The sequence below is a fragment of the Oryctolagus cuniculus genome, chromosome 17 (assembly GCF_051225735.1).
Source record: "Oryctolagus cuniculus isolate XC-2025 breed Fujian yellow rabbit chromosome 17, ASM5122573v1, whole genome shotgun sequence".
Classification (NCBI taxonomy): domain Eukaryota; kingdom Metazoa; phylum Chordata; class Mammalia; order Lagomorpha; family Leporidae; genus Oryctolagus; species Oryctolagus cuniculus.
The window spans coordinates 51,310,785-51,334,826 of NC_142883.1; the positions used below are offsets into that span (position 1 = coordinate 51,310,785).

Sequence of the window (24,042 nt, forward strand, 5' to 3'; positions counted from 1 at the left end):
CAATTGGCTGCACCGGCCAGAGCTGAGCCAATCCGAGCCAGGAGCCAGGAGCCCCCTCTGGGTCTCCCACATGGGTGCAGGAGCCCAAGCACTTGGGCCATCCTCCATTGCTTTCCCAGGCCACAGCAGAGAGCTGGATCAGAAGTGGGACAGCCAGTACTGGAACTGGTGCCCATATGGGATGCTGGCACTGCAGGTGGCGGCTTTATCCACTATTCCACAGCACCGACCCCAGGGAGAATATTTTAACCATTGTGCCGGACACCCACCCCTTAAACTTTATCTTTTTGCATTAATATTTCATCTTCATTGAATAGCAAACAATGATATACTAGAACAAATATTTTGTTCTATTGATATGAACAGGCAGTTTTCAGAAATTATAAATGCACATAAATGGCCACTATGTATTTTTTTAATGTTTATTTGAAAGGCAGAGTTATAGAGGCAGAGAGAGGTCTTTCATCCTCTGGTTCACTTCACAAATGGTCGCAACGGTGGGAACTGGGCCAATCCGAAGCCAGGAGCCAGGAGCTTCTTCTGTGGGCACATCTTTTGCTTTCCCAGGCTATAACAGCTGGATCTTGAACCAGTGTCCATATAGGGCGCTGGCACTTCAGGCAGCGGCTTTACCTGCTAGGCCACAGTGTAGCCCCCACTATATTTTAAGTTCAATAGACAGAGATCTTCCATCTGCTGGTCTACTCCCCAAAGCCCACAACAGCCAAGGCTAGGCCAGGCCAAAGCCAGGAGCCTAGAACTCATTGTGGGTCTCCCACGTGGGTGACAGGCACCCAGGTACTTGAGCCGTCCCTTGCTGTCTCCTAGGTGATTATCCCTGCATTAGCAGGAAGCTGGAGTCAGAAGTGGAGCTAGGACTTGAACCCAGACACTCTGATGTTGGATGTGGGTGTCCCAAGTGGTGTCTTAATCATTGTACCAAATGTTAACCTTAGTGGTTAGATTTTTAAAAAATCTTTAAAAGAAAAATGGATTCAACAATTAAAAAAAGTAGCAGCTGTCTCCTCTCCTTTGGCAGAAGTATCGATGATGCCGTGTTGGGGGCAGGCGTGAGCAGACAAACCTCGCAGCTGGCTGGTGTGGATCTAAAGTGGGGCGTGCTTCTTGCGCAACGGCGAGGCCAAAGGCAGCAGCAGCTTAACACCAGTGCGTGACCTCTCCGCCCCAGCGGTTGACTGCGGCATTTACCCTATGGATACACGGACCCAAGTGGGTCAAACGGCACTCAGGCCGCCCCACAGGGCACTGCACAAACCGCGGGGCTTACGTCCTCTGCGTCTGTCCCCGGGGAAGTGGCGAGAGTGTCAGTGGTCCTTGGCTGCGTGGGAACCCCGTGCACCAGTTACAGGCTGAGAGCACGCGCTGCAGCGGTAGGGCCTGGTCTCTATGAGAGCTGTGACAGCAAGGTGGAGAAGAGTCAACAGTCTGATGGCCGTGCGCACGCACACACACACACACACACACACACGCTGGATGTGGGTGCAGGAGGATTTACAAGAGGCTGCTCGGTTTTGGAGGGAGTGACTAGGTGGGAAGAGGAGTGCCTTTGTGTCTTTTTATTATTACAGATTATTTTACTTGAAAGGCAGAAACAGAGTGATTAGATCTTCCATCTGCCAGTTCACTCCCCAAATTGCTACAGTGATGGAAGCTGGTCCAAGCTGAAGCCAGGAGCTTCTTCTGGGTCTCTGACGTGAGTGCAGGAGTCCAAGCACTTGGGCCACCTTCCACTGCTTTCCCAGGCCACAGCAGAGAGCTGGATCAGAAGTGGAGCAGCCGGGACTTGAACCAGCGCCTGTATGGGAGGCCGGCACTGCAGGTGGCGACTACCAGCTACGCTGCACCACTGGCTCCTTCTTATTACTATCTTTTTTTTTTTTTTTTAATGCTGATATCTTTAAGCCAAGAAAAGGGGGATTTATTGGAAAGTTGCTGAGGCATCTTGTTCAACCACCGGAAGTGCCGGGCAGCCTGCCTGTGGGAGGAGGCAGTCTGGCTCCAGGAGCTGGAGTGCTGTAGGCTGTTCTTGTCTCTGCTTGTCTGTGTGCTGGTCCCCTGCTGTCTACGGAAGGGATGATGAACACAGCTATCTGATGCGTCTGAAATCCGTGCCTTGGGGCAGGCACTTGGCGCGGTGGTTAGGACGCCGTGTGTTAGGCTCACAACCCGTGTCAGACTGCCCGGGTTCAAGTCCTGACTGCCCCCAATTCCAGCTTCCTGCTAACGCGCACCCCCGGGAGGCAGCAGAGGATGAAACCTGCCTTGCGTGTGGGAGACGTGGCCCGAGTTCCCAGCCTGGCCCTGCTCTGGCTGTTGTGGGCTTTGTGAGGGGCGGGGGGGAGGACCAGTGGCTGAGAGATCTGTCCCTTTAAAAAAATTTTAAAAATTAAAAACTCAGGTGCCGCCCAAGAGACTGTTCCCCCTCCCACCCCCCTGCGGGGTTCTGTCTGACAGAGTTCTCGGGGAGGGATGAATTCTGGCCTGCCTGGGCTCATGGATGGCTGCGGCGGGGGGGCGGGGAGACCCTAGAGGGTCAGGTGCTTGGAGAAGGCAGCTTCTCAAGGAGGCAGAGTTTGGGGAGACAAAGCTGTCACCCCTTATTCTCTTAGTCACTTGTTTAGCAAGCATTTCGTAGGCGCTGAGCCAGCAAGGGAGGTGTGTGACAACCAGGTCTGGTGCTACTGAGGGAGGCAGTCTAGAAATTAGCATCTGCTTGGGCCTCTGACGACTGCTTAGCCAAACGACTGTCCCTGCTGATCAGAGTAGGAGGGCCGAGGGCTGGCCGTGTGGCACAGCGGGGGTAAGCTGCCGCCTGCATGTGGCGCCCGCGTCCCACGTCGGCACCGGTTACAGTTCGGCTGGTTGACTTCCGATCCAGCTCCCTGGGAAAGCAGCAGAGGATGGCCCAAGTGCTGGGGCCCCCACCACTCATGTGGGGGAGCCACAGGCAGTTCCAGGCTCCTGGCTTCAGCCTGGCCCAGCCCCAGCTGTGGTGAGGATTTGGGGAGTGAACCAGCGGCGGAAGACCTCTGTCTCTGCCTCCCCTTCTCTCTTGGTCATTCTGCCTTCCGAGTAAATCTAAGAAGAAAGAAGGCTGAGGAACCCCAGTTCCTGTGCCTGCAGGGCAGGAAGACCCCGAGGTGAGGGTCCTCCAGGCTCAGCTGTGTGCCAGGAGAAGCCCTGTCAGAGAGGGGGCGCGTGCAGAGAGAAGAGATACTCCATCCGGGTCCCCCCCCCCCCGGGTGGCAGGGACCCAGGAACTGCAGCCGTCATCCGCCACCTGCACACATTAGCAGGGAGCTGGATTGGAAACGGAGCAGCTAGGACTTGAAGCAGGGCTCCGAGTGGATGCGGGCATCACGAGCACAATTTTTTTTTTTTTTTTTTGACAGGCAGAGTGGACAGTGAGAGAGAGAGACAGAGAGAAAGGTCTTCCTTTGCCGTTGGTTCACCCTCCAATGGCCGCCACGGCCGGCATGCTGCGGCTGGCGCACTGCGCTGATCTGAAGCCAGGAGCCAGGTGCTTCCTCCTGGTCTCCCATGCGGGTGCAGGGCCCAAGGACTTGGGCCATCCTCCACTGCACTCCCTGGCCACAGCAGAGAGCTGGCCTGGAAGAGGGGCAACCGGGACAGAATCCGGCGCCCCGACCGGGACTAGAACCCGGTGTGCCAGCGCCACAGGCGGAGGATTAGCCTAGTGAGCCGCGGCGCCGGCCAATGAACACAAAATTAACCCAGTGCGGCACTGGTGGCCACCCCCGCCCCTGCCCCTGCCCCTGCTCAGCAGAAGGAGGGAGAAGCGAGGTGGAGGCCTGTGGGAGGGGTCTGAGCGAGACCTTCACCCACGACCTGCAGTCCCAGTCAGGACCCTCTTGTTGAATGTGACCCCTGCCTGGGAACCGTGGCCCAGCCTGCACTGCGTGGGGCTGGGGATCCAGGGATGAGGACTTGCGTTCCTTCCCCCAACCCCGAGCAGCTCTCCTGCGTGCAGGCCGTTGGTGCAAAGGTAGTGCTGCCCACTGTTGTGTCGTGCATGGTATATGTGTGGCAGGATGAGAGCGAAGCCATAGAACAATGCGATTAAAAGATCTTGGTGTGGCCGGCACTGTGGCTCACTGGGATAATCCTCTGCCTGCAGCGCCGGCACCCCCGGGTTCTAGTCCCGGTTGGGGCACCAGTTTTGTCCCGGTTGCTCCTCTTCCAGGCCAGCTCTCTGCTGTGGCCCGGGAGGGCAGTGGAGGATGGCCCAAGTGCTTGGGCCCTGCACCCCATGGGAGACCAGGAGGAAGCACCTGGCTCCTGGCTTCAGATCAGCGCAGCGCTGGCTGTAGTGGCCACTTGGGGGGTGAACCAATGGAAGGAAGACCTTTCTGTCTATCTAACTCTGCCTGTCAAAAAAAAAAAAAAAAAAAAAGATCTTGGTGTGAGACATTTTTGAAATCCATGCATATTATATGTGTGTACTCCATGAACTCATAAGACATTATTTTCATAAGAGATGGGTAGAACATGCTCCCATCTGCCCTTCACTCCCCAAATGTCCACAACGGTTCTCGCCTAGGGGCTGAAGCTGGGGGTCTAGAACGCAGTCCAGGTCCCCCGGGTGGGTGGCAGGAATCCAGTACTTGAGCCATCACCACTGCTTCCCCGGGTCTGCATTAGCAGGGAGCTGGAGCCGGGAGCTGGAGCTGGGTGTGGAACCCGAGCACCTTAACCCTAACCACCAGGCCAATTGCCTGACCCTCGGATGGACTTCAAAGTGTTTTGTATCAGAATAAACTTATTTTTTGTGTGTCTGATTAGCTGAAGAAATTATATTAAGAGCTAGTCTCATATTTTCTTTTCAATACCTGTGTTAGAAATATTTTATTTGAAAGTCAGAGTTACAGAGAGGAGAGGCAGAGAGAGAGAGAGAGAGAGAGAGAGAGAGAGAGAGAGAGGTCTTCCATTCGCTGGTTCACTCCCCAATTAGCCGCAACAGTTGGAGCCAAACCAATCCAAAGCCAGGAGCTTCTTCCGGGTCTCCCACGTAGGTGCAGGGACCCAAGGACTTGGGCCATCCTCTACTGCTTTCCCAGGCCATAGCAGAGAGCTGGATCAGAAGTGGAGCAGCTGGGACTCCGACTGGTGCCCATATGGGATGCCGGCACTGCAGGCAGTGGCTTTACCTGCTATGCCACAGCGCCGGCCCATAGCTTGTTTACCATGCAATTTAAAACATGACCTTGCACATAACTTAGTTCATCATTTGGAGGACGGATGCAAGTCACCCAGGTGAGGCTTTTTTTTTTTTTTTTGATAGGTAGAGTGGACAGTGAGAGAGAGACAGTGAAGATTTAGACGTTGGTTCACTCCCACAATGGCCGCTGCTGCCGGCGCACCGCGCTGATCCGAAGCCAGGAGCCAGGTGCTTCTGGTCTCCCATGCGGGTGCAGGGCCCAAGCACTTGGGCCATCCTCCACTGCCCTCCCAGGCCACAGCAGAGAGCTGGACTGGAAGAGGAGCAACCGGGACAGAATCTGGCGCCCCAACCGGGACTAGAACCCGGTGTGCCGGCGCCGCAAGGCAGAGGATTAACCTATTGAGCTGCGTTGCCGGCCGGTGAGGCTGTTCTTAAACCAGGGAGCCCGGCCTCTGGGTTAGGTTTTTGGAAGGGCTCCTGCCACAGTGGCTTTTAGGAGTGCGAGTGCTGGGGAGGACGTAGTGAACTTGCAGTTGGAGCAATGAGAATTGGGTCATGGCAGGTGTTTTGAAAACTAATTACGTAGGAAGTGGGCTGGGTTGGCAAGGGGTGGAAGGCCCTGGGCACAGGGCCACACCCACCAGCCTTGGCAGATTAGTCTTAGGCCACACCCATGACCTTTGGTGTCTGTAGCTTCAGCCTTAGTGGCATCAGGCAGGTGACCTAGGGCTGCCATGGCCGCATCTGCGGAGAGGAGCCAAGAGGTGGGCTGGGGGCCAAGACCCTGGCGCCCTGATACAGAAGCTGGGAGAGAGCAGAACTCTCTGGCAGAAAAGGGAGACGCCAATGGGGAGAAGTGGAGGAGCAGACGGGGCAGCAGGGACCTGGTCCCCAGAACCGCCCTGGCCTCCGACACGCACTGGTCCATCTGTCCCAGGCCAGGTGTCCATGTTTCCAAGCCTGCTGGAGACTTCCAGAAGCCGTGGTTTTCTTTCGCTGGGTCTACGCGGAGCTGCTTCACCCCACCTAGTGTTTCCATGGCTGCGGTCTCGCCGCTGTCTTCACAGTTCTGGGGTCACTGTGGATGGTGTCCTCTGTAAGCCAGCAGCTCGTCCTCTTCGTCTGGCCCTGGCCCCGTGTGGGAACCTTGCCGGAGCCCATGCACCTGCGTGCGCTCATCGGAGCTCTCAGCCTGGACCCCACCGCAGGCGCCATGGGCAGGACAGTGTTTTGTGAAGCGTGTACCTGACCTGTCAAGTTGATGTCTCGGGCGTTTCTGCCAATCTGCTTGTGTGACCTTGGACTTCGACTTCAGAGTCGTCTTTCGTGCATTCGGGATGATGCTGGGTTGGCGTGGGGACGTCTGGTGTCTTAGTCCAGCAGCTGCAGTTATTACATGAGGAGCTCTGGGAGAACTACTTAAAAACATGGATTCCCAGCACCCTGTATCTCCTGCTTTCCTAAATCAGGATCCTGTGGGTGCCTAGATATGTGCATTTTATTTTATTTTATTTTATTTATTTTTTTGACAGGCAGAGTTAGTGAGAGAGAGAGAAAGAAAGAGCGAGAGACAGAGAGAAAGGTCTTCCTTCCGTTGGTTCACCCCCCAAATGGCCACTATGGCCAGCGCACTGCGCCGATCCGAAGCCAGGAGCCAGGTGCCTTCCTCCTGGTCTCCCATGGGGTGCAGGGCCCAAGGACTTGGGCCATCCTCCACTGCCCTCCCGGGCCACAGCAGAGAGCTGGACTGGAAGAGGAGCAACCAGGACAGAATCTGGTGCCCCAACCGGGACTAGAACCGGGAGTACCAGCGCTGCAGGCGGAGGATTAGCCTAGTGAGCCGCGGCATTGGCCAATATGTGCATTTTAAATAAGCACCCCAGGACTGTTCAGAGCGGTTCAAAACTTTGAGAAATACAAAAGAATCAATTAATTACGTTTGGGTGGTGCTGTGTTGGGGAGACAGTACTATCATCTGTGGCCACAAGGTGGCAGCAGAAGAGGGCAGGATAATTGGCAGCCTCTGGCAGGTGCTCATACCCCTAGGGATGGGTGTGGGCATCAGACTGTGAAAGGGTTGGGACTTTACGGGGACAGGGGCCCCTTGGCCAGGTGGAGTCTTACCACAGAGCAGTCCTTGTGACCGCCTGTCTCATTTTGGGGGATCTTTAAGGAGACTTGGCTTCTTGCCATATGCCAGCAGCAGGAGTTGTGTGTGACCTTGGCCAGGCTGCAGGCGGTGACAGTGTGTGTCCCACATGGCTGAGTATGAGGCAAGGAGTGGGTCACATGCCTAGATGTGATCAGCGGAGTCCCAGGGCCTGTGGGAAGCAGGGTCCCTGTCCGCACCGTTCCTGGTTCCAGGAGCTCGGACAGGCTGGCTCCTCTCCCTACTGGACCAGGTCCGCGGCTGTGGAGCTGGCCGGGGATGCCCAGGGTGGGGTGAGGGCAGGCGGCAGGAAACGGGTCGGGGCAGCTGCTTCTGGGAGCAGCCACAGTAGGGATAAGGGGAAAGGATTAGGTGACAGTCCCCTAACTCGGCCCGGAACTGACACCCTCCTCCCCTCCCACAGCACCCTGGCCTGCTCCCTCCAAGCCTGCCAGAGCTCAGAATAACCAGAGTCAGACGGCGGGATGGCAGGCGCTCCACTCGGCACCTTGCTCCTCCTGGGGCTCCTTGGTATGAACAGGGGTCGGGCGTCCAGACCAAGACAGACTTGGCCCCCAGGGACCGTGGGCGTCCAGCCACCCTTTGTTCTCGCCCCCACCCCAGGCAGCGGCCTGGGCAGGAATGAGGAGCTGAGTCTGTACCACCATCTGCTGGACAACTATGACCGACAGAGCCGGCCGGTGAGGGGCCCCGAGGACACCGTCACCATCACCCTCAAGGTCACCCTGACCAACCTCATCTCCCTGGTAAGCACCCGGCCCCCACCCTGAGCCTGACGTCCGGTTTCCGGCCCCCACGGCCCGCGGTCACCCCGGTCTCGCTTCCGCAGAACGAGAAGGAGGAGACCCTCACGACCAGCGTGTGGATTGGAATCGTGAGTCGGTGCTGGGAGATGCTGCCCAGGGGCCCCCAGCTGTGCGGCTCGAGGGGGAGACGCAGGCCACGTGTCCCGTGTCCCCCGCCCCGCAGGACTGGCAGGATTACCGACTGAACTTCAGCAAGGACAGCTTTGGGGGCGTACAGACCCTGCGGGTCCCTTCCGAGCTCGTATGGCTGCCGGAGATTGTGCTGGAAAACAAGTGAGGGCGCCAGGCAGGAGCAGGGGGCTGGCCTGGATCTGGTCGGGGCAGGTGGGGCAGACCCGTGAGAAGTCCGGCTTCCTGGAACCCACAGCATCGACGGCCAGTTCGGCGTGGCCTACGAGGCCAACGTGCTGATCTACGAGGGTGGCTTCGTGAGCTGGCTGCCGCCGGCCATCTACCGCAGCACCTGCGCCGTGGAGGTCACCTACTTCCCCTTCGACTGGCAGAACTGCTCGCTCATCTTCCGGTGGGAAGGGAGACCTGGAGACCCGGGTGGCTGTGGGTGGGGCCAGGGAAGGGGGCGGTCCCTGGGGGGGTGGGCTTGGTGCCGGAGGCGGGGTCAGGCTCTGGAATGAGACGGGCTGAGTTCCAAGTTGGGTGGGACCAAGTGCGTGCAGGCGGGGCCTGGGTGTAGGGGGTGGGGCCCCAGGACCCCCAGATCCGAGCTCCCAGGGCGAGGACCCAAGGACCCCAAGATCTGAGCTCCCAGGGCGGGGACCCAGGGGCCCCCAGACCCGAGCTCCCAGGGTGGGGCCCGAGGCCCAGGCCCACGTCCAAGCCCGGGGGATGGGCCGGACCCTGTGGCTCCGCAGCTCTCAGACATACAACGCCGAAGAGGTGGAGTTCGTCTTTGCCGTGGACGACAACGGCGAGACCATCGACAAGATCGACATCGACACGGAGGCCTACACCGGTGAGGCCCCTCCTACTCCGAGAAAGCCGCTTCTGGCCGAGGTCCTCGGGTGCAAGGGTCCCCAACCCGACAATGGGCGTGAACTGGCAACTGGGCCCTGCGTGTCGCCCGCAGCCGGCCCACACACTCGCCAGGAATGCCCCTTCCGCGCTCACTGCCCACGGTCCCAGCAGCCTGCCCTGGTCCACACGGCCACAGGTGTCTGTGGTCAGGTGTGCGGGCTGACCAGCGCCTTCGCCCCGCAGAGAACGGCGAATGGGCCATCGACTTCTGCCCGGGCGTGATCCGCCGCCAGGAGCACAGTGACGTCATCTACACGCTCATCATCCGCCGGAAGCCGCTCTTCTACGTCATCAACATCATCGTGCCCTGCGTGCTCATCTCGGGCCTCGTGCTGCTCGCCTACTTTCTTCCGGCGCAGGGTAGGGCCTGGGCCCGGACGGAAACCCTGGCCGGCTCCTGGGGGCCAGCCCTGCCTGCCCTTAGCTGGCGTGCTCCCCGCAGCTGGCGGCCAGAAGTGCACGGTCTCCATCAATGTCCTGCTCGCCCAGACCGTCTTCCTGTTCCTGATCGCTCAGAAAATCCCAGAGACGTCTCTGAGCGTGCCACTGCTGGGCAGGTGAGGCCCGGAGGAGCAGGCGGGGAGGGACGGGGGGCCGCGCGGCCGCCGAGACCCAGCGACCGCAGGAGCTGCTCTGGCTGCTGTGCCCCCTCCAGGGCTTTATTTGGGTGCAGGGTGGGGCTGGGATGGTGGTGGAGCCTCAGGTCCCCCGTCTTCGGCCAGCAGGAGGTCTCCCGAGTTTCCCTGTGAGGGGGGGAGGAGGTCCGGCTCAGTGCCTCCCCCATCCCGCCGCCTCGGGTCCCCACCCCACCCTTCTCCCCCGAACTCACGGGCTCCCCGGAGATGCCGAGGCCGGGCTGGCATCGCCACTGCTGCAGGAAAGGGCTGGACTCCTGTAGCCCCCGGCCGCACAGGCACAGCCACGCGCCCTGCACGAGGAGCTGGGCGCTCACCCGCGCCGCGACCCCAGCTTGCCGGGCACCTCGCCCGGCAGCCTGAGCCACGCGGGCCAGCGCTCCGCCCGGATCCCCAGTTTCTGGGGCTGCACCTGGGCCGCCGCCACCCTCCAGCCGTCGCGCCTCCTTCTGCAGCCACAGGGCTGAGATCTGCGTTGGGGACACAGGAGTTAGGGCAAACGCAGAGACCCCGCCGCCCCGCAGCCCCGCAGCCCCGTGCCGCACCTCGACCAAGGCGGCCCCGAAGCTCACGATGCTGGCCGCGGCTTCTCTCAGCACCAGACCCAGGGTGGGCGGCTTCGCCGACTCCCCAGGCTCCGGGGACCCCAGCTCGCTGAACCTCTGCTCCAGATACTCGTGGGCGGCTGCCGCGGCCAGTTCCAGGGAGGAGAGGAGTGGGGGCTGCAGGGCTACCTGGAGAGGGCGCAAGGACGGTGGTCAGAAAGTCGCCGGAAAGGGGTCATGGAGAGGGGTCGCCCTCGGGTGGGACCGCGGGCAGAGCCTCACCTCGGTGGAGCTGTGGAAGTGGTAGACCCACAGTAGGGTCTCCAGGGAGCTGGGGGTGCCCTTCATGGCCGCCGCAGGTGACAGGAGGGGCAGAAGGGCTGGGGACGCGGCTAGCCTCGCAGAGGGGGAGCCGCGAGGGGGCGCCACCCCACCTGCTGCAGAGGGGAGGTGTGTTTGTGAGGTCAGGGGACCCGCGCCTGCTGCGCCCTGGGGGCGTGGGGAGGCAGGGTTGTCAGCTGGGCCGATGATGCTGTGACGTCACGCAGGTCGCCCTCTTCAGGTACCTTATTTTCGTCATGGTGGTTGCCACTCTCATTGTCATGAACTGCGTCATTGTGCTCAACGTGTCTCTGCGGACGCCCACCACTCACACCACCTCCCCGCGGCTGCGCCACGTAAGCGCGGGGGGGGGGGGTGGGGGTGGCGGGGGCGCGGCCCGAGTAAGAGGCGGGACCTAGAGCTGAGCCCCACCCCCAGGCCCTGCTGGAGCTGCTGCCCCGCCTCCTGGGCTCCGGCCCGCCCCCCGAGGCCCCTCGCTCCGCGTCACCGCCCAGGCGGGCGTCGTCCGTGGGTCTTCTGCTCCGCGCCGAGGAGCTGATCTTGAAAAAGCCCCGGAGCGAACTCGTGTTCGAGGGGCAGAGGCATCGGCACGGGGCCTGGACGGGTGAGCACAGTGGCCCTGGGCAGCCAGCGGGGGGTGCCTGCAGCCGGGGAGGCTCCCCTTGGCCCACCCTCAGGGTCCCCCCTTGCCAGCTGCCCTCTGCCAGAGCCTGGGCGCCGCCGCCCCCGAGATCCGCTGCTGTGTGGATGCCGTGAACTTCGTGGCTGAGAGCACGCGAGACCAGGAGGCCGCTGCGGAGGTGCGGCGGAGCCGGGGCGGGGCGGGAGCCCCCTCCCCCAGCCGCCGAGCTGAGCCGGCCTCTCTCTTCCCCAGGAGGTGTCCGACTGGGTGCGCATGGGGAAGGCCCTGGACAACATCTGCTTCTGGGCGGCTCTGGTGCTGTTCAGCGTGGGCTCCACCGTCATCTTCCTCGGGGGCTACTTCAACCAAGTGCCGGACCTCCCCTACCCGCCGTGCATCGGGCCCTGAGCCCAGCCCGCGCGGCGTCGGCTTTGCCAGCCTCCAGCAGGTCACCCGTCAGGCTGCTGCCACCACCCCCGCCTTGCCAAGAGGAAGCGGGATGCCAAGGTGTGGATGCCAAGGTCAGCCCCCAGGTCAGCCACACTGACCCCTGGCTGTCGGCAGGCCCAGCCCCGGGAACGGCTCGGCCTGAGCTGTTAAGCAACCTTTATCCATTTGCTAAACCACTTGGCAGGATGGGCAGAGGCTGGGGTGGGTGGCCCCCAGGCCCTGCCCCTTCCCGGCAGCCCTGACTAGCTTGTGAGAGAACACACAATACACGAAGCCTGCAGTGGTAGGAGCTGGTTGAATTGTCTTTATTAACAAACGGGGTATCCAAGGCCACTACATCGAGGAGAGGTGGGGAGGGCAGGGAGGGCTACTTGCTGCTCACACTATATACAGATGCAAGCAAGGGGGGGTTGGCTGGGGCGGGAGCACCCTGCTCCCACCCTCCACCAGGGAGAGGCTAGAAAAGATGGGGGTCGGAGAGGGGGGAATGTTTTGGCTGGCGGGGTCCCCCCTCCATTCCCTGGGGGGAGGGAATCATTAAAGTGCTTTCAGAGAAATGAGGAAATGGCCCCTGCCCCGGAGTGGCTGGAGACTCCCCTAAAGCCCGGGGCCCGGTGACGCCCCCCAGAGTCTGGTACATTCAAGGGGGGAGCCGGCTCCCCTAACGTGCAAATAAAGGGGTCCAGGGCCCTGCCCAGTCAGCAGCGGGGGTGGGGGGAGGGGCCAAGCCCCAAGCACTCTCCTCACAAGGGGAGGCGGGGCAAGGCCCCCTGATTCCTGCCAAGGGGTAGCCGTGTCCCTCCCCAGAAGCTGGGGCCAGGCACAGACTTGGGGAGAGAACACTGGGGGAAGAGGATGGTCACGTGATCACAAAAGCATCAGGGGTCAGAGGTCACGTTCCCAGCAGGCTCCAGTGAATCAAACCAGTAAAAGCAAAAGCCCAGGGAGGGGGAAGCAGGGCGGCCTGGGAAGCCTGGCGCAGGGAGAGCCGGGTCCAGGGCAGGGTGGCCCCAGCCCAGGGCGCCGTCACCAGTTCATGATGCAGTTCCGGTTCAGAGTCATGAAGTAAACCTGGCTGCTGCCCCCAGAGCGGACGGAGGCAAAAAACACCTGCGTGGGGCGGGGGGAGGCGTCACCAGGGGCCGGCGAGGACCGGCACACCGCAGGGACAGGCAGGCAGGGGAAGAGGTGCTGGGAGGACCCAGGGCAGTGTGCCCGCCCCTGACCTCCGCCCCGCCCCGGCCCCGGGCCTCCCACCTTGTCGTTCCGCTCACACAGGAACTTGAGCCTCTGGGCTCGTTTGTGCATGAAGACCCCGTCCAGGTGGCCCGTCTCCACGGAGCGGATCTCGATGGCTTTCTCACCCCAGCCCATGATCTGGTTGGAGCAGATGTAGGCTGCGGGGGAGGCAGGGGCAGCCAGTGAGCGAGCCGCAGCCCGGGCCGCCGGGGTGGGGGGGTCCGCGGGCCTCACTCACCCACAGAGGTGGGCATCTCGCCCCACTGCAGCACCACGTCCTTGATGATCCGCCCGTACGTGTTGACGTAGACACCCTCGTCCTCGTAGCACAGCAGCATCTCCATGCCGTCGGTGTTGGGGAGGAAGATGATGGCGTGGGGTGTGATCTGGCTCTGAATCTGGGGAGGAAAAGGAGGCTGGAGGTCCCCTGGCGGGTGCCAGGCTGGGCCCCGCCCCCGATACCCTGCAGCTGCCTCACGTGCACGGGGATGTAGATGTCGTAGCTGTTCCCCGAGTCCACATCCACAGCGTGGAAGCCGGCGCTGGAGCCGTAGATGACCTTGAGCCGCTGCCCCTCCTCCACCGTGAGGTCGACCAGCAGAGGGCGGTGCGGGAGGTCGGCAAAGGACTGTGGAGCAGAGAAGGGGTCGGCGCGGGCTGGGGTGGCCCGGGCCTGGGGCAGCGTCGGGGCAGGGGTGGGGTTACCTTGAAGGCCATGAATTTGTGGTAGGGCTTGGGGGCCCAGGCATACACCTCCACGGAGCTCTTCAGGGCAATGACCAGGAACTTGATGCGCTCGTACTTCACTGGGGGCAGCAAGGCAGGGGGCTGCAGGCCCATTCCCCAGGTCTCTCCCAGCACAGCCCCAGCTTCCCGGCCCCGCCCCTCCCTGGCTCACCCACGCGGTAGTGGCCACAGCCCTCCATGTCCCCCACAGTGGTCCAGCCCTGCTTCTTCTCCACTTCCGGGTCATTGTGCAGAATCTTGTTCCGGAGCCAGGACAGGTAATACACCCGCAGTTTGTTCCTCTTCCCTGAGGGACAGACAGACTTGTCCTCACGGCGGCCCAGCTGCTGCCCCCCCACTGTCCTCGGTCTGCCACCCGCAAAGGGGTGAGGAAAGCGTAGCCCCGCCTTCAGCTCCGGCCCAGGGCTGCCCTCCTCGCCTGCGGGAGAGCTGAGCCCCGCCCACCGCCCTCCTCGCCTGTGGGAGAGCCGAGCCCCCCCCCCCCCCCGCACACACCTGAGATGGTGATGAGCAGGTTGAGCCCCTCCAGCACGTCCATCTGCTGGAAGCGGCGCCGCCCTATGAGGCCGTACACCTTGCCCTGCCCGCTCCGGTCCAGCAGCATGAGCCCATTCTCCGTGCCCACCAGCAGGTTGACCCCTGCAACAGGAACCCTGGGCAGGTGAGAGGCAGGGCCGGGCGCTCCCCGGTCGGGCCCCGTCAGCCCTCGCCAGCCCTCGCCAGCCTGGCTTACCCCAGAGGGCGGCACAGAGGATCTCCGAGTTGAAACGCTTCTTGTACTTGCGGATCTCGGGGGTCTCGCTGTGGGCGCGGGTGTTGGTGGGATTCACGTTGACCACGGAGCCCTTCCTCACGTCGTACTGCAGCTGATCCAGCCGAGCGCCCTCTCCACCCACCAGGGCTGCCGGGAGGAGCGAGAACAGGGGGAGGCGCTGCAGCCTCTCCTCTGCCCCATCACCCCACCCCCTACCCCTGCTCTGGATCCTTGGAATGTTCAGAAGGGAAGGGGGAGACTGCAGAACGGGGGTGGGGGTGCCCGGAAGAGGCGGAGGCCGAGAGCAGGACACAGTCGCAGGCCTGGCTCGAGTCCCAGTTCTGCCGCTTGTTATGTTGGAGCTGTGCCCAGGTCCCTGTGCTGCCCTCCGGGCCCAGCCTCTGGGCAGCTCCGCGCCCGTTCTCACCTGTGATGGGGATGGTGTCCCCACTGCCTCCGGGCTGGTAGAGCCCTAGATCCACAAACATGGTGAAGGAGCTCTTGCCGGGGGCCTTGACCAGGCCACGGGACTGGTACTGTGGGCGGGACAGCAGTCAGGCAGACCAGCCTGGGCCCGGCCCCTCTACCCTCCCCGGTCCCTGGAGGGAGGCTCGTGGCGCTCTGCCTGCCCACGGCCAGGCCCCATCTCTGGTCCATGGAGCCACCCCAGCCCACTTACGTCACTGCTTCCATCCTTTGAGGGGGGGCTCTGGCCTTTGCTGTTCTCGGTGGGCGAGTGGCTCGGCTGGACCACGTCCGGCAGGTTCGTGTAGCCGTTGCTGTCTGAGTGCAGCAGGCTTCGCTCCTCCTCCGGGGTCTGCAGGACAGAGGGTCAGGTCGGCGCTGGGGCCCGGCCGGGGTGGGCGTGGGCGCGGGCAGCCGTGGGCAGGGCAGGGCGGGGGGCAGGGCAGGCAGGGCGGGGGGCCCACTCACGCGCTGCACCAGCATCGTGCCGCCCCCGTAGGGGGGCTGGGTCCCGGCCGTCTCCTCCACGTCGTGGACCACCATGGTGCTGACGCTGTCTGTGTCTCCGTCGCTGCTGGGGGAGACAGGAAGAGGCCCCTCCAGGTGCTGCTGCCGTACAGGTGCCCCAGGAAGCAGGGGGCGGCCAGACTCGGGCTTTCCAGCTCAGCCCTCGCTGGTGGCCCCTGCTGTGCGGCGCATTCCATGGGACAGGGACAAGACGCAGGCACCCGCGCCCCGTGCTCTCTCCCTTGGGCTGCCCCATACCGGCCCCCGGGGGTGTCTCTGCTGCCCTCCGCAGGCTCGCCGTCGCCCTCCTCGTCGTCGTCCTCGCTGCTCTCCACCTCCTCGCTGGACGAGGAGTAGTCCATGGCTTTTTTGGGCGGCCGCGGGGCCTCGTCCAGGGTCCGCTCTTTCAGCAGCACAAAATCCTGCCAAAGGGCAGAGGTGCGTGAGGGGAGGGGTGGGTGCAGGCTGAGGGGGTGGCAAGGAGGATGCCAGAGGAGACCCCCATCTCACTGACCTCACCAATCGCTCGCTTATAGCTCTAGGAGGGGCCGCGGGGGGGAGAAAGGCAGCCAGGAGAAGGCAGGAGAGAGGGTGAGAAAGGTTAGTGACTTGAGCCACACCCGGGGCAGGGTCCCCACTGCCCTTCCTCTCCCGTAGATTAGTGAAGCCCCACCCCTGACACCCAGGCTCCACGGCCTGCCCCTAAGCCCAGCACCAGGGTGAGGCAGGGCTATGCCTGCCGCCAGGCAACTCACTGCGGGCCGGCCTGGCCGAGAGCGGTGGTCATCGGGCTTGGCTTTGTTCCCGGGGGACAGCACTGGGGAGCTGTCCAGTTTGGTGGTAGCTGGACACAGCAGGGTGGGAGAAGGGAGGTTACCCCGATACCTACACAGCGGCTGGCCCCAAGCCCGAGAACTCCATGTCTCTGCCCTCATCCGCTCTGCCCCCGCAGGTGTCCTGGCCCACCACCACCAGAGGCAGGGCCCATCCCGATCGAGACCAGGCTGGGGCGCAGCGCCAGCCTCTCCAGCCCTCGCTCACGCACCTCCCACTCGGTTTCGCTCCAGCGAGCCAGCCTGCGGGAGGTGCCCATGAGAAGCCGGGAGGACGCTGTCCGAGCGCTCCCAGCCAGGATCGCTCCTCCTGAGGTCAGGGTTACTGTGGGGGGATAGGATCAGGGTCAGGGAGACAGGAGCGCCCCTCCACGGGGGCCAGGCTGCACTGCAGAGGGAGCTGTCACCGGGGAAGCAGGTGGCACAAGTGAGAAGTGAGAGTGAGTAGGGGACAACTCTGTTACCTAGAGGCGTTGGGCGGGCCAGGGGGCTGAGCAGGGGGCCCTGGAGGCTTGGGGGCGCCCCGCTCTGCCCGCCTTTGCAGGTAGATCTGCCAGGCGGAGTTGCTGCGAGGTCTGTGGAGGGAGCACAGGGTGCGGGGTGGGGGGGCACAGAGGGGGGCTGAGGTGACCTGGCCGGGGCTTGCCCACCCCTGAGCGGGTAACCTGGGAAAGTCCCCTCTGCCCCCCGATTCCCTAGGCTGGCACCTGCCCCCACCAGGCAGTACCTGGCACGGACAGCCTGCGCTGGCCGGGACCCTGCGGCCCCACTGGTGTTAAGGGCAGTGGCGATGGACGAGGTCCTCTGAGGCACCTGCAGGAGGAGCACGTGGTTGGCCGGCGCCCCCAGCAGGCGGGGTTCAGGGACGTCAGCCGCGTGTCCGGGTTAGAAAGCTGGGAAGTGGTAGCTTCTAACCCGGGGAGTCTGCCCCAGGCTCCTGCCACCAGCTGGGTGTTTCCCACTTCCAGGGCCACAGCTGCACCCCTTCCTTCCCACCCTGCCTGCCCCTCCACTCACCCCTCCCTCTTCTTCGCCTCACTGTCCCCTTGCTGTCCCCTGGTCCGAAAGGGCTGTCCCTACCTTGGGCGGGGCCTCATTGTCTGGCCGGACCCAGGCTGGGGGGTTGGGGCTGGGCCCAGGCCCTTCAGAGGTGGGGTCTGAATTCTGGCGGATGACAGCTCCGCGGGCACTGGGCGTGGCAGCAGGTGCGGCGACGGCAGGGTCTGGGTCGTGGGAGGCTGGGAAGGCAGCCAGGTTTCGGGTGGGCTGGTCCTGCAGGGACTGGGATCGGGGTACAGGTGCTGCATATGGCTTCAGTGGGACCCGGTGTGCCACCAGGCTCTGCAGGGAGAGACCAGGGAGGGTGGGCTGCCCGCTCTGTGGCACATCCCCACCTGCATGTCAGGGTGCGGGCAGGGAAGGGGCATTGCGAGGGTTCCCGGAGCCCGAGGACAGGTAAGGAGTAGGAGCTGTGACCATCTGTGCCCATGGACCCTGTGGTCTATGATCCTGGCTGGGAGCTGAGTCAGTGTGGACTTGCGTGCTCACGCGTGTGCACATACACGCCAAGACAGCCGTGTGGAGACACTTACCTTGTGCGGTCCCTCCTGGGGCTCCACCGGCCTCTGCATAGGAGGAGTTTGGGACAGGGGTCCTGGGGGGCTGGGGGAGGCCTGGGGGGCAGGGGGCTCAGGTCCCGTGCTGCTCGGCTTGGTCTTGGCCAAGGGAGAGTTCTGCTGCTTGTTCATCCTGGTTCTCTCTTCCACCTGCGATGGTCAGGCAGGCTGGTCTCGCCTTCTGGCCCCAGCGGCCCCAACCCCTCAGCCCCAGGCCTCTTCCCCTTCTCGCCAGTCTCCAGGGCTCGGGTGCGGAGGGCAGGGAGTACCTCTCGGGCCCAGGCTGGTTTGTCGGCAGGGTTGACGCCCCGGCCATAGTGGTAGAGGGGCTTCCTGTCCCCGGGCAGGATCTGCGGCGGCTGCTTCTGGAGCTGCTGCTGCTGCTGCAGGGACTTGAGGTAGGCGTGCTCCTGCTGCAGCTGCCTCTGCAGGCGCTCCGACTGCCGCTGCTCCTCCAGCTGCTTCCGCTTGTACTCCTGGGCCCAAGGGTAGGGAGAGAGGGCTCAGCAGGGGGTGGCCCCGGAAGTGCGAGCCGGCGGCCCTCGGCTTTCTCCAGCTGCCTAGAGAGGAGGGTCTCCCTCGGTGACTCGGGCGAACCCTCTCTCCCCGAGTGCTCCCATCCCCGCTCGGCAGAGGGGCTCTGGGGAGCGCCTCCCCCGGGGACGCGAGGGCCCGTTACCAGCAGGAGCGCCTGTTCCTGGAGCAGCTGCTGCTGGAGGATCTCGAGCTGTCGCTGCTCCTCCTCCAGCCTGTGACGGATATACTCCTGGGGGGGCGGGGCGGGGGCAGGGGGCAGGGGGAGAGGCGGAGGGGGCAGCGCGGCGGCGGCGGGGTGAGGATGAGGGGAGCAGGGAGGATGAGCCCCGAGCAGGGGTGCGGCACGGATGGGGTCAAGAGGAGCAGGAGCGGGACAGGGACAGGGAGGGGTAGAGATGGGAATGAAGGCACAGAGACAGGAGGAGGGCAGGAGCCAGGGCCGGGGTTCAAGGGGGGGAGAAAACAGAGAGAGAGAGTGAAGCTAGAAGAGATAGGGGGACTCTGGGGGCGGGGAGAGCAGGGGAGCAGGCGGCGGGGGCGGGAGGACCGGGAGCACGGGGAGCGCCGTACCTGCTCCCGCTCGGCCTGCCGCCGCTCCTCCTCCCGCCGCAGGGCCTGCATGTCCTCCAGCCGCCGCTGCTGCTCCTTCTCCTGCAGCTTGCGCTGCTCCCGCTCCCGCCGCTGTTGCTGGGGGCCGACAGGGAGGAGGTGGGCTTAGGGACAGCCCTGCCCTGGGAGGGCGCCCTGCAGGGTCAGGGCTCATGTCCTTGCTTCCCCAGGGTGGCGACAGAGAATGGCCTCAATATGCCTGCTCACAGCCCAAGGGGGTGTGACGTGCAAGAGGATAAAGCAGGCTGCCCCAACCCCTAACAGCCAGCAGAGAACCAGGAGACAAGCGCCCGGGCTGTGGGATAACCTTGGGCCACAAGGGGGCACCAGGTGCTCCTGCACAGAGAGGCAACCTTTGGATTTCCGTCCAGGGCCTGGGCAGCAAGGCTGTGGGGTTGCACTTGACTTTCACAAGGTTTCTGACCAAAGAGCTCTCAAACAACAGTGGGGCAGGCGCTCCGAGGAGCCCTTGCACTCCCAGGGACCCGCGCCTCTGCGGTGGGCTGCCTCCTCCGGGAAGCGTCTGGCTAGCTGTGATTTCCTGTTGCTGTGCCGCCTGAACGCTACGGAGCTGACAGAACTGCACACGGCTCTTTTGGAGCAGGCTTTCTCGCAAGTTCTTTTTCTGTTCAACAAAGGTGGGGGGGGTCTGCTTTGGGGAGCGGGAGACGCAGTGTATGCGCTGCAGTTCGGGCCTACTATTTTAGACACTTTTTTTGTGTGTGAAGTCCCTCTCATGAACTTGGAAGTCTTACAACAGTTTCAACAAATATGCTATTTATTTAAGGCATGTTAAAAACTGCTTTGGGGCCGGCGCTGTGGTGCAGTGAGTAAAGCCACCACCTGCAGTGTCGGCATCCCATATGGGTACTGGTTTGAGTCCCGGCTGCTCCACTTCCAATCCAGCTCTCTGCTATGACCTGGGAAAGCAGTAGAAGATGGCCCAAGTGCTTGCGCCTCTTCACCCACACGGGAGACCCAGGAGAAGCTCCTGGCTCCGGATCAGTGCAGCTCTGGCCGTTGAGGCCAACTGGGGAGTGAACCAACAGACAAGAGACCTCTCTCTCTCTGCCTCTCCTTCTGTGTAACTCTTTCAAATAAATAATAATAATAATAAAAACCCTCTTCTTCCCCATGTGTCCCTCTGCACCATAAATGAGTACGAATGTATATGCGTGCACTCTATATATAGACATATACACCCAGTCTTCCACATTCGTGGGTTCCGTGTTGGTGCGTTCAATCGCCCCAGTAGAAAATATTTAGAGCAGTGGGCATTTGGCACAATGGTTAAGATGTTGCTTGGGATGCCTACATTCTATATGCAAGTGCCTGGTTCAAGTCCTGGCCTGCTTCCTGCTAATGCACACCCTGGGAGGCAGCAAGTAATGGCTCAGGCATGGGTCCCGACACCCATATGGGAGACTCAAATTCAGTTCTGAGCTCCTGTTTGGGCCTGGCCCAGCCCTGGCTGCTGTGGGCATTTGGGGAGTGAGCCAGCAGATGGGAGATCTCTGTGTATGTGTCTGTTTTTCTTTCTGTGTCCCTCTGCCTTTTGAACAAATAAAATTTAGGAAAAAAATTACATCTGTACTGAATATGTATAGACTTAAATCTTTTTAAAGATTTATGTATTTGAAAGGCAAAATAACAGAAAGATCTTCCATTCACTGGTTCACCCCCAAATACCCACAACAGCTAGGGTTGGGCCAGGCTGAAGCCAGGAGCCAGAAACTCTATGCAGGTCTCCCACGTGAGTGGCAGGAACCCGAGCACCTGAGCTCCCTCCCAGGCACATTAGCAGGAAGCTGGATCAGAAGTGAGGGTTGGGCCACTGCCTGCAGTGCTGGCATCCTGGATGGCCATTGGTTTGAGTCCCAGCTGCTCCACTTCCAATCCGGTTCTCTGCTGTGGTCTGGGAAAGCAGTGGAAGATGGCCCCTGCACCCACGTGGGAGACCCGGAAGAAGCTCTTGGCTCCTGGCTTCGGATCGGCACAGCTCTGGCCGTTTGCAGCTATCTGGGGAGTGAACCAGCAGATGGAAGACCTCTCTTTCCCTCTCTCTCTGACTGCCTCTCTGTAACTCTGCCTTCCAAATAAATAAATAAATCTTAAAAAAAAAAAAAAAAAGCGCAGGGCAGCCACGACTCAAATCCTCAGATATGGATGCGAGTATCCCGAGCAGCAGCTTAACCAGTGCACCACAATGCCCACCCCAGACTTCTCTCTTACCATCCCCTAAATAATACAGCTATTTACCTAGCACTCAGGTACCAGAAGCAATCTAGAGACGGTTTGCAGATGCATGGGATGCTGTGCGGGGGTCACTATGCAAATACTGTAGCACTGCAATATGAGGGACCTGAGCACCCAGATTCCGGCTTCACTGGGGGTCCTGACCAATCCTCCAACTGCCCCTCAGGTCCCAGGGGACAAATGTGTTCTAACTGGCGATATCAAGAATTAGAAAGGAAGAAGCTCTGTGCTTATTTAAAAATAGGATTCTGTTAATTAAAATGAGTCTCTCCCACCCACCTCCAATTAGTCCAAAACGATAACACTACACTTCACAGTCCTACGCTAAAATAACCAGAAGTGAAAGGTCTTTAAAAGGGTCCTTGCTATGTTCAGACCAGAAGCCGTCGACAGGGCCCGAGGCGGCGCACGGACCCCCAGCCGCCGGGTACCGGGGCGCGGGAGGAGCCGCAGCCAGGGAGGAGGTTTAGAAGCAGAGAGGAAGACGGGGTCGTCCTGACGTGGGCGAGGGTGAGGGCCTTTCAGAACCGGCTCTGCTCCGAAGGGCTGCTGGCGGCACAACGCCCACAGCGCGGGGCAGAGGGCGCCGTGGCCAGGGAGCGAGCCTCTCACGACACAGGAGAGAGCCTGTGCGCAGGACTCCGGAAGCAAAGGACTGGGGCGCCCCGCCGCCCCCGGGCCCACCTCCTCCACGCGCCGCCGCTCCTCCTTCTGCTCCTCGATGCGCCGCTGCCGCTGGTGCAGCAGGTGCTTGATGTGCGCCTCGGGGTCGCGCTGCTGCTGCTGCTGCTGCTGCTGCTGCTGCTTCAGCGCCTCCGAGTTGCTCTTGTTCTCCTGCTGGAGCCGCAGGAACTCCCGGCGCAGCGTGGACTCCCCGGGCACGTTCATGATGGAGCTGGCCAGGGTGCACACGGGACACTGAGCGCAGAACCCTGCCGGGGAGCCGCCTGGGGGCCCCCGCCTGAACCACACAACGGACCCCGCCGCAGCCCCACCTCTTGCTCACTTCCCTCCCTTCCCACTTCTCTGCAGCACTCAGGATGTGTTTCCAAGGGGCTCCCCCGCCCAGGGCCAAGCAGCACGGCTGTCCCCTCCCCCGGCCCCGGGTGCCAGCCCACCTTGGCTCTCCTTCCTCTCCGTGGCTGTCGTCTTCCTCCTCACTGCCGCTGTACTCGTACTCGGTCTCCTCTGCGGGGGGGATCACCACTGTCTCTGCACCCAGTGCCCCAGGCCCCACCCCGGGCTGGGGAAACCTTCGCTGGGGACAGCCAACAATTCTCTCTGATGCCCGAGCACGCAGGTCCCACCCGCCTCCCGGCAGCAACTGGGAGACCGTGGGTCTCGGGTGTGGGCCTGGGCAGCAGTGGCATGAGACCCCCTACCCCAGGGTCTGACACCTATGTGGGTGCGAGAGGCTGATGCCAGTCAGTGGGGAAGGAGGAGAAGCGCCCCTAACTGGAAATTTGGGGAACACGATCTCGTGGGATCCCGGGCCGGAGGAGGGGAGCGGGCGTCTCCCGAGACCCACCGCCGCCCGCCTGCCCACTGACCTTTCTCACCCCGCTTCTTCCGGGAACGGTCGATGTGGTCCTTGAGCTGGATGCGGACCTGCCGCTCTGTGGGCTGGTCACGGATGAAGGGAAACTTGAGTAGCTGCTCCGTGGGTGGGCGGCTCAGGTAAGTCTTGATGAGACAGGTGTCGATGAAATCGATGAACTTCTTCGACCTGGAAGCAGTCATGGCTCACTCAGAGCAGGAAGCTGGGTCATTCACCCCAAAGCCACCCTGACCTTCCCCGTCCGCTCCGTCCCGCGACAGGGCCCCTGCAGTGACCGGACGCCCAGCCCTGGGAGACCTACCACTTCTTGGACTTGAGCCGGGGCGGGGGGTTCCGAGGGATGAGGAAGAGGGCTCGCATGGGGTGCATGTCGCACAGAGCTGTGGCACAGCAGAGACGCCGTCAGCCTAGAGGACCCCTCCCTGCACGGCCTCCCTGAGCCCCCCAACCCCAGGCAGCCTCAGCACTTACGGGGGGCTCCCTCCGCCATCTCGATGGCTGTGATTCCTAGAGACCAGATGTCACTCTACAGAGGGCAGAGACAGCGACCGGTGAAGATCTTCAGCAACCCTGCCCAGGAGCCACCAGCCCTGCCCTCCCTGGGACCCCTTCCTGGTCCCCACTCTTGCCAAGGTGAGGCCAGCGCTACGGCATAGTAGGTTTAGCCTCCGCCTGTGGTGCTGGCGTCCCCTCTGGGCACCAGTTTGAGTCCAGACTGCTCCACTTCCGATCCAGCTCCCCGCTAATGACCGAGGTCCCTCCCCTCCAACTCATCCCATCTCCCTGCCCCTACTCCTTGCCACAGTTCCCCAGTCCCCATTGCTAATGTGTCGCTGACCTTGGCTTTCTTCCCTAGCCCACTCAAGCCCTGACACCTTCTATCCACCCGGCACCCCCACCTCACTTCCTGCCCTGGGCAGCCCCCACAAGCCCACTCCCTTCCATACCCTGTAATCGTAGGTGGCATCGGGGTTCTCATCACAGGCAATGACCTCTGGGGCCATCCAGTACGGGGTCCCAATGAAAGTGTTCCGCCTGCCCACGGTGCGATCCAGCTGAGCGCTCACCCCAAAATCCACTGTGACGTGTGGAGCAGGCGTCAGCACAGGGGCAGGT

General features: G+C 62.2%; 3 protein-coding genes across 22 annotated transcripts in view; 1 reads left to right on the forward strand and 2 right to left on the reverse strand.

The window, feature by feature from the left end:
* The first annotated feature begins 7,480 nt into the window (after positions 1-7,480).
* On the forward strand, positions 7,481-12,091 carry CHRNE (cholinergic receptor nicotinic epsilon subunit). Of its 5 annotated transcripts, none has more exons than XR_016224254.1 (13): positions 7,481-7,605; positions 7,777-7,883; positions 7,977-8,119; positions 8,203-8,247; positions 8,343-8,452; positions 8,547-8,702; positions 9,049-9,149; positions 9,395-9,571; positions 9,654-9,768; positions 10,940-11,068; positions 11,151-11,337; positions 11,427-11,533; positions 11,608-12,091. XR_016224254.1 is itself a non-coding variant. In XM_017348960.4 (13 exons), exons 2-13 carry the CDS (start codon positions 7,838-7,840, stop codon positions 11,761-11,763), a joined length of 1,458 nt encoding a protein of 485 aa, XP_017204449.4. In that variant the 5' UTR covers positions 7,499-7,605; positions 7,777-7,837; the 3' UTR covers positions 11,764-12,091. The 5 variants fall into 5 exon arrangements, 4 of the variants coding, with proteins under 4 accessions (XP_051681262.3, XP_089174406.1, XP_069917393.2 ...); XM_017348960.4 differs by having other exon boundaries at positions 7,499-7,605; positions 10,954-11,068; XM_089318280.1 differs by having other exon boundaries at positions 7,497-7,605; positions 9,395-9,768.
* On the reverse strand, positions 9,778-10,858 carry C17H17orf107 (chromosome 17 C17orf107 homolog). Its single transcript, XM_089318281.1, has 3 exons — positions 10,674-10,858; positions 10,041-10,580; positions 9,778-9,954 (listed from the first exon to the last, which is right to left on the reverse strand). The coding sequence occupies exons 1-3, from the start codon at positions 10,737-10,739 to the stop codon at positions 9,871-9,873; spliced, it is 690 nt and encodes a 229-aa protein (XP_089174407.1). The 5' UTR covers positions 10,740-10,858; the 3' UTR covers positions 9,778-9,870.
* The window catches only part of MINK1 (misshapen like kinase 1), a 55,230-nt gene continuing 43,269 nt past the window's right edge, over positions 12,082-24,042 (reverse strand). Inside the window, exons 7-34 of one of the 16 annotated variants that reach the window (XM_070061278.2) lie at positions 23,874-24,004; positions 23,398-23,452; positions 23,228-23,306; positions 22,928-23,094; positions 22,487-22,556; positions 22,053-22,263; positions 19,074-19,190; positions 18,646-18,732; positions 18,236-18,442; positions 17,943-18,116; positions 17,431-17,691; positions 17,078-17,163; positions 16,815-16,925; positions 16,563-16,675; positions 16,273-16,361; positions 16,032-16,055; positions 15,776-15,939; positions 15,479-15,584; positions 15,225-15,362; positions 14,973-15,081; positions 14,525-14,692; positions 14,287-14,430; positions 13,943-14,077; positions 13,750-13,850; positions 13,523-13,672; positions 13,283-13,442; positions 13,063-13,202; positions 12,082-12,915 (exon numbers count right to left, since the gene is read on the reverse strand). In XM_070061278.2, the coding sequence (XP_069917379.2) occupies positions 12,832-12,915; positions 13,063-13,202; positions 13,283-13,442; positions 13,523-13,672; positions 13,750-13,850; positions 13,943-14,077; positions 14,287-14,430; positions 14,525-14,692; positions 14,973-15,081; positions 15,225-15,362; positions 15,479-15,584; positions 15,776-15,939; positions 16,032-16,055; positions 16,273-16,361; positions 16,563-16,675; positions 16,815-16,925; positions 17,078-17,163; positions 17,431-17,691; positions 17,943-18,116; positions 18,236-18,442; positions 18,646-18,732; positions 19,074-19,190; positions 22,053-22,263; positions 22,487-22,556; positions 22,928-23,094; positions 23,228-23,306; positions 23,398-23,452; positions 23,874-24,004 (3,581 nt within the window). In that variant the 3' untranslated portion in view covers positions 12,082-12,831. Of the gene's footprint in view, positions 12,916-13,062; positions 13,203-13,282; positions 13,443-13,522; positions 13,673-13,749; positions 13,851-13,942; positions 14,078-14,286; positions 14,431-14,524; positions 14,693-14,972; positions 15,082-15,224; positions 15,363-15,478; positions 15,585-15,775; positions 15,940-16,031; positions 16,056-16,272; positions 16,362-16,562; positions 16,676-16,814; positions 16,926-17,077; positions 17,164-17,430; positions 17,692-17,942; positions 18,117-18,235; positions 18,443-18,645; positions 18,733-19,073; positions 19,191-22,052; positions 22,264-22,486; positions 22,557-22,918; positions 23,095-23,227; positions 23,307-23,397; positions 23,453-23,873; positions 24,005-24,042 lie in introns of all 16 variants that reach the window. The other 15 variants (XM_070061280.2, XM_089318277.1, XM_070061283.2 and 12 more) reach the window with 15 other exon arrangements.

What these genes read in the sequence shown, in the direction of transcription:
- CHRNE (XM_051825302.3), top strand. Translation starts at nt 7,838, where the DNA reads ATGGCAGGCGCTCCACTCGGCACCTTGCTCCTCCTGGGGCTCCTTG. An exon ending in GAGATTGTGCTGGAAAACAA is followed by an intron (nt 8,453 to 8,546) that starts GTGAGGGCGCCA and finishes TGGAACCCACAG; the next exon opens with CATCGACGGCCAGTTCGGCG. An exon ending in AACTGCTCGCTCATCTTCCG is followed by an intron (nt 8,703 to 9,048) that starts GTGGGAAGGGAG and finishes GTGGCTCCGCAG; the next exon opens with CTCTCAGACATACAACGCCG.
- C17H17orf107 (XM_089318281.1), bottom strand. Translation starts at nt 10,739, where the DNA reads ATGAAGGGCACCCCCAGCTCCCTGGAGACCCTACTGTGGGTCTACCAC. An exon ending in ACTTCCACAGCTCCACCGAG is followed by an intron (nt 10,581 to 10,673) that starts GTGAGGCTCTGC and finishes CGCCCTCTCCAG; the next exon opens with GTAGCCCTGCAGCCCCCACT. An exon ending in TCGGCATCTCCGGGGAGCCC is followed by an intron (nt 9,955 to 10,040) that starts GTGAGTTCGGGG and finishes CCCCCCTCACAG; the next exon opens with GGAAACTCGGGAGACCTCCT.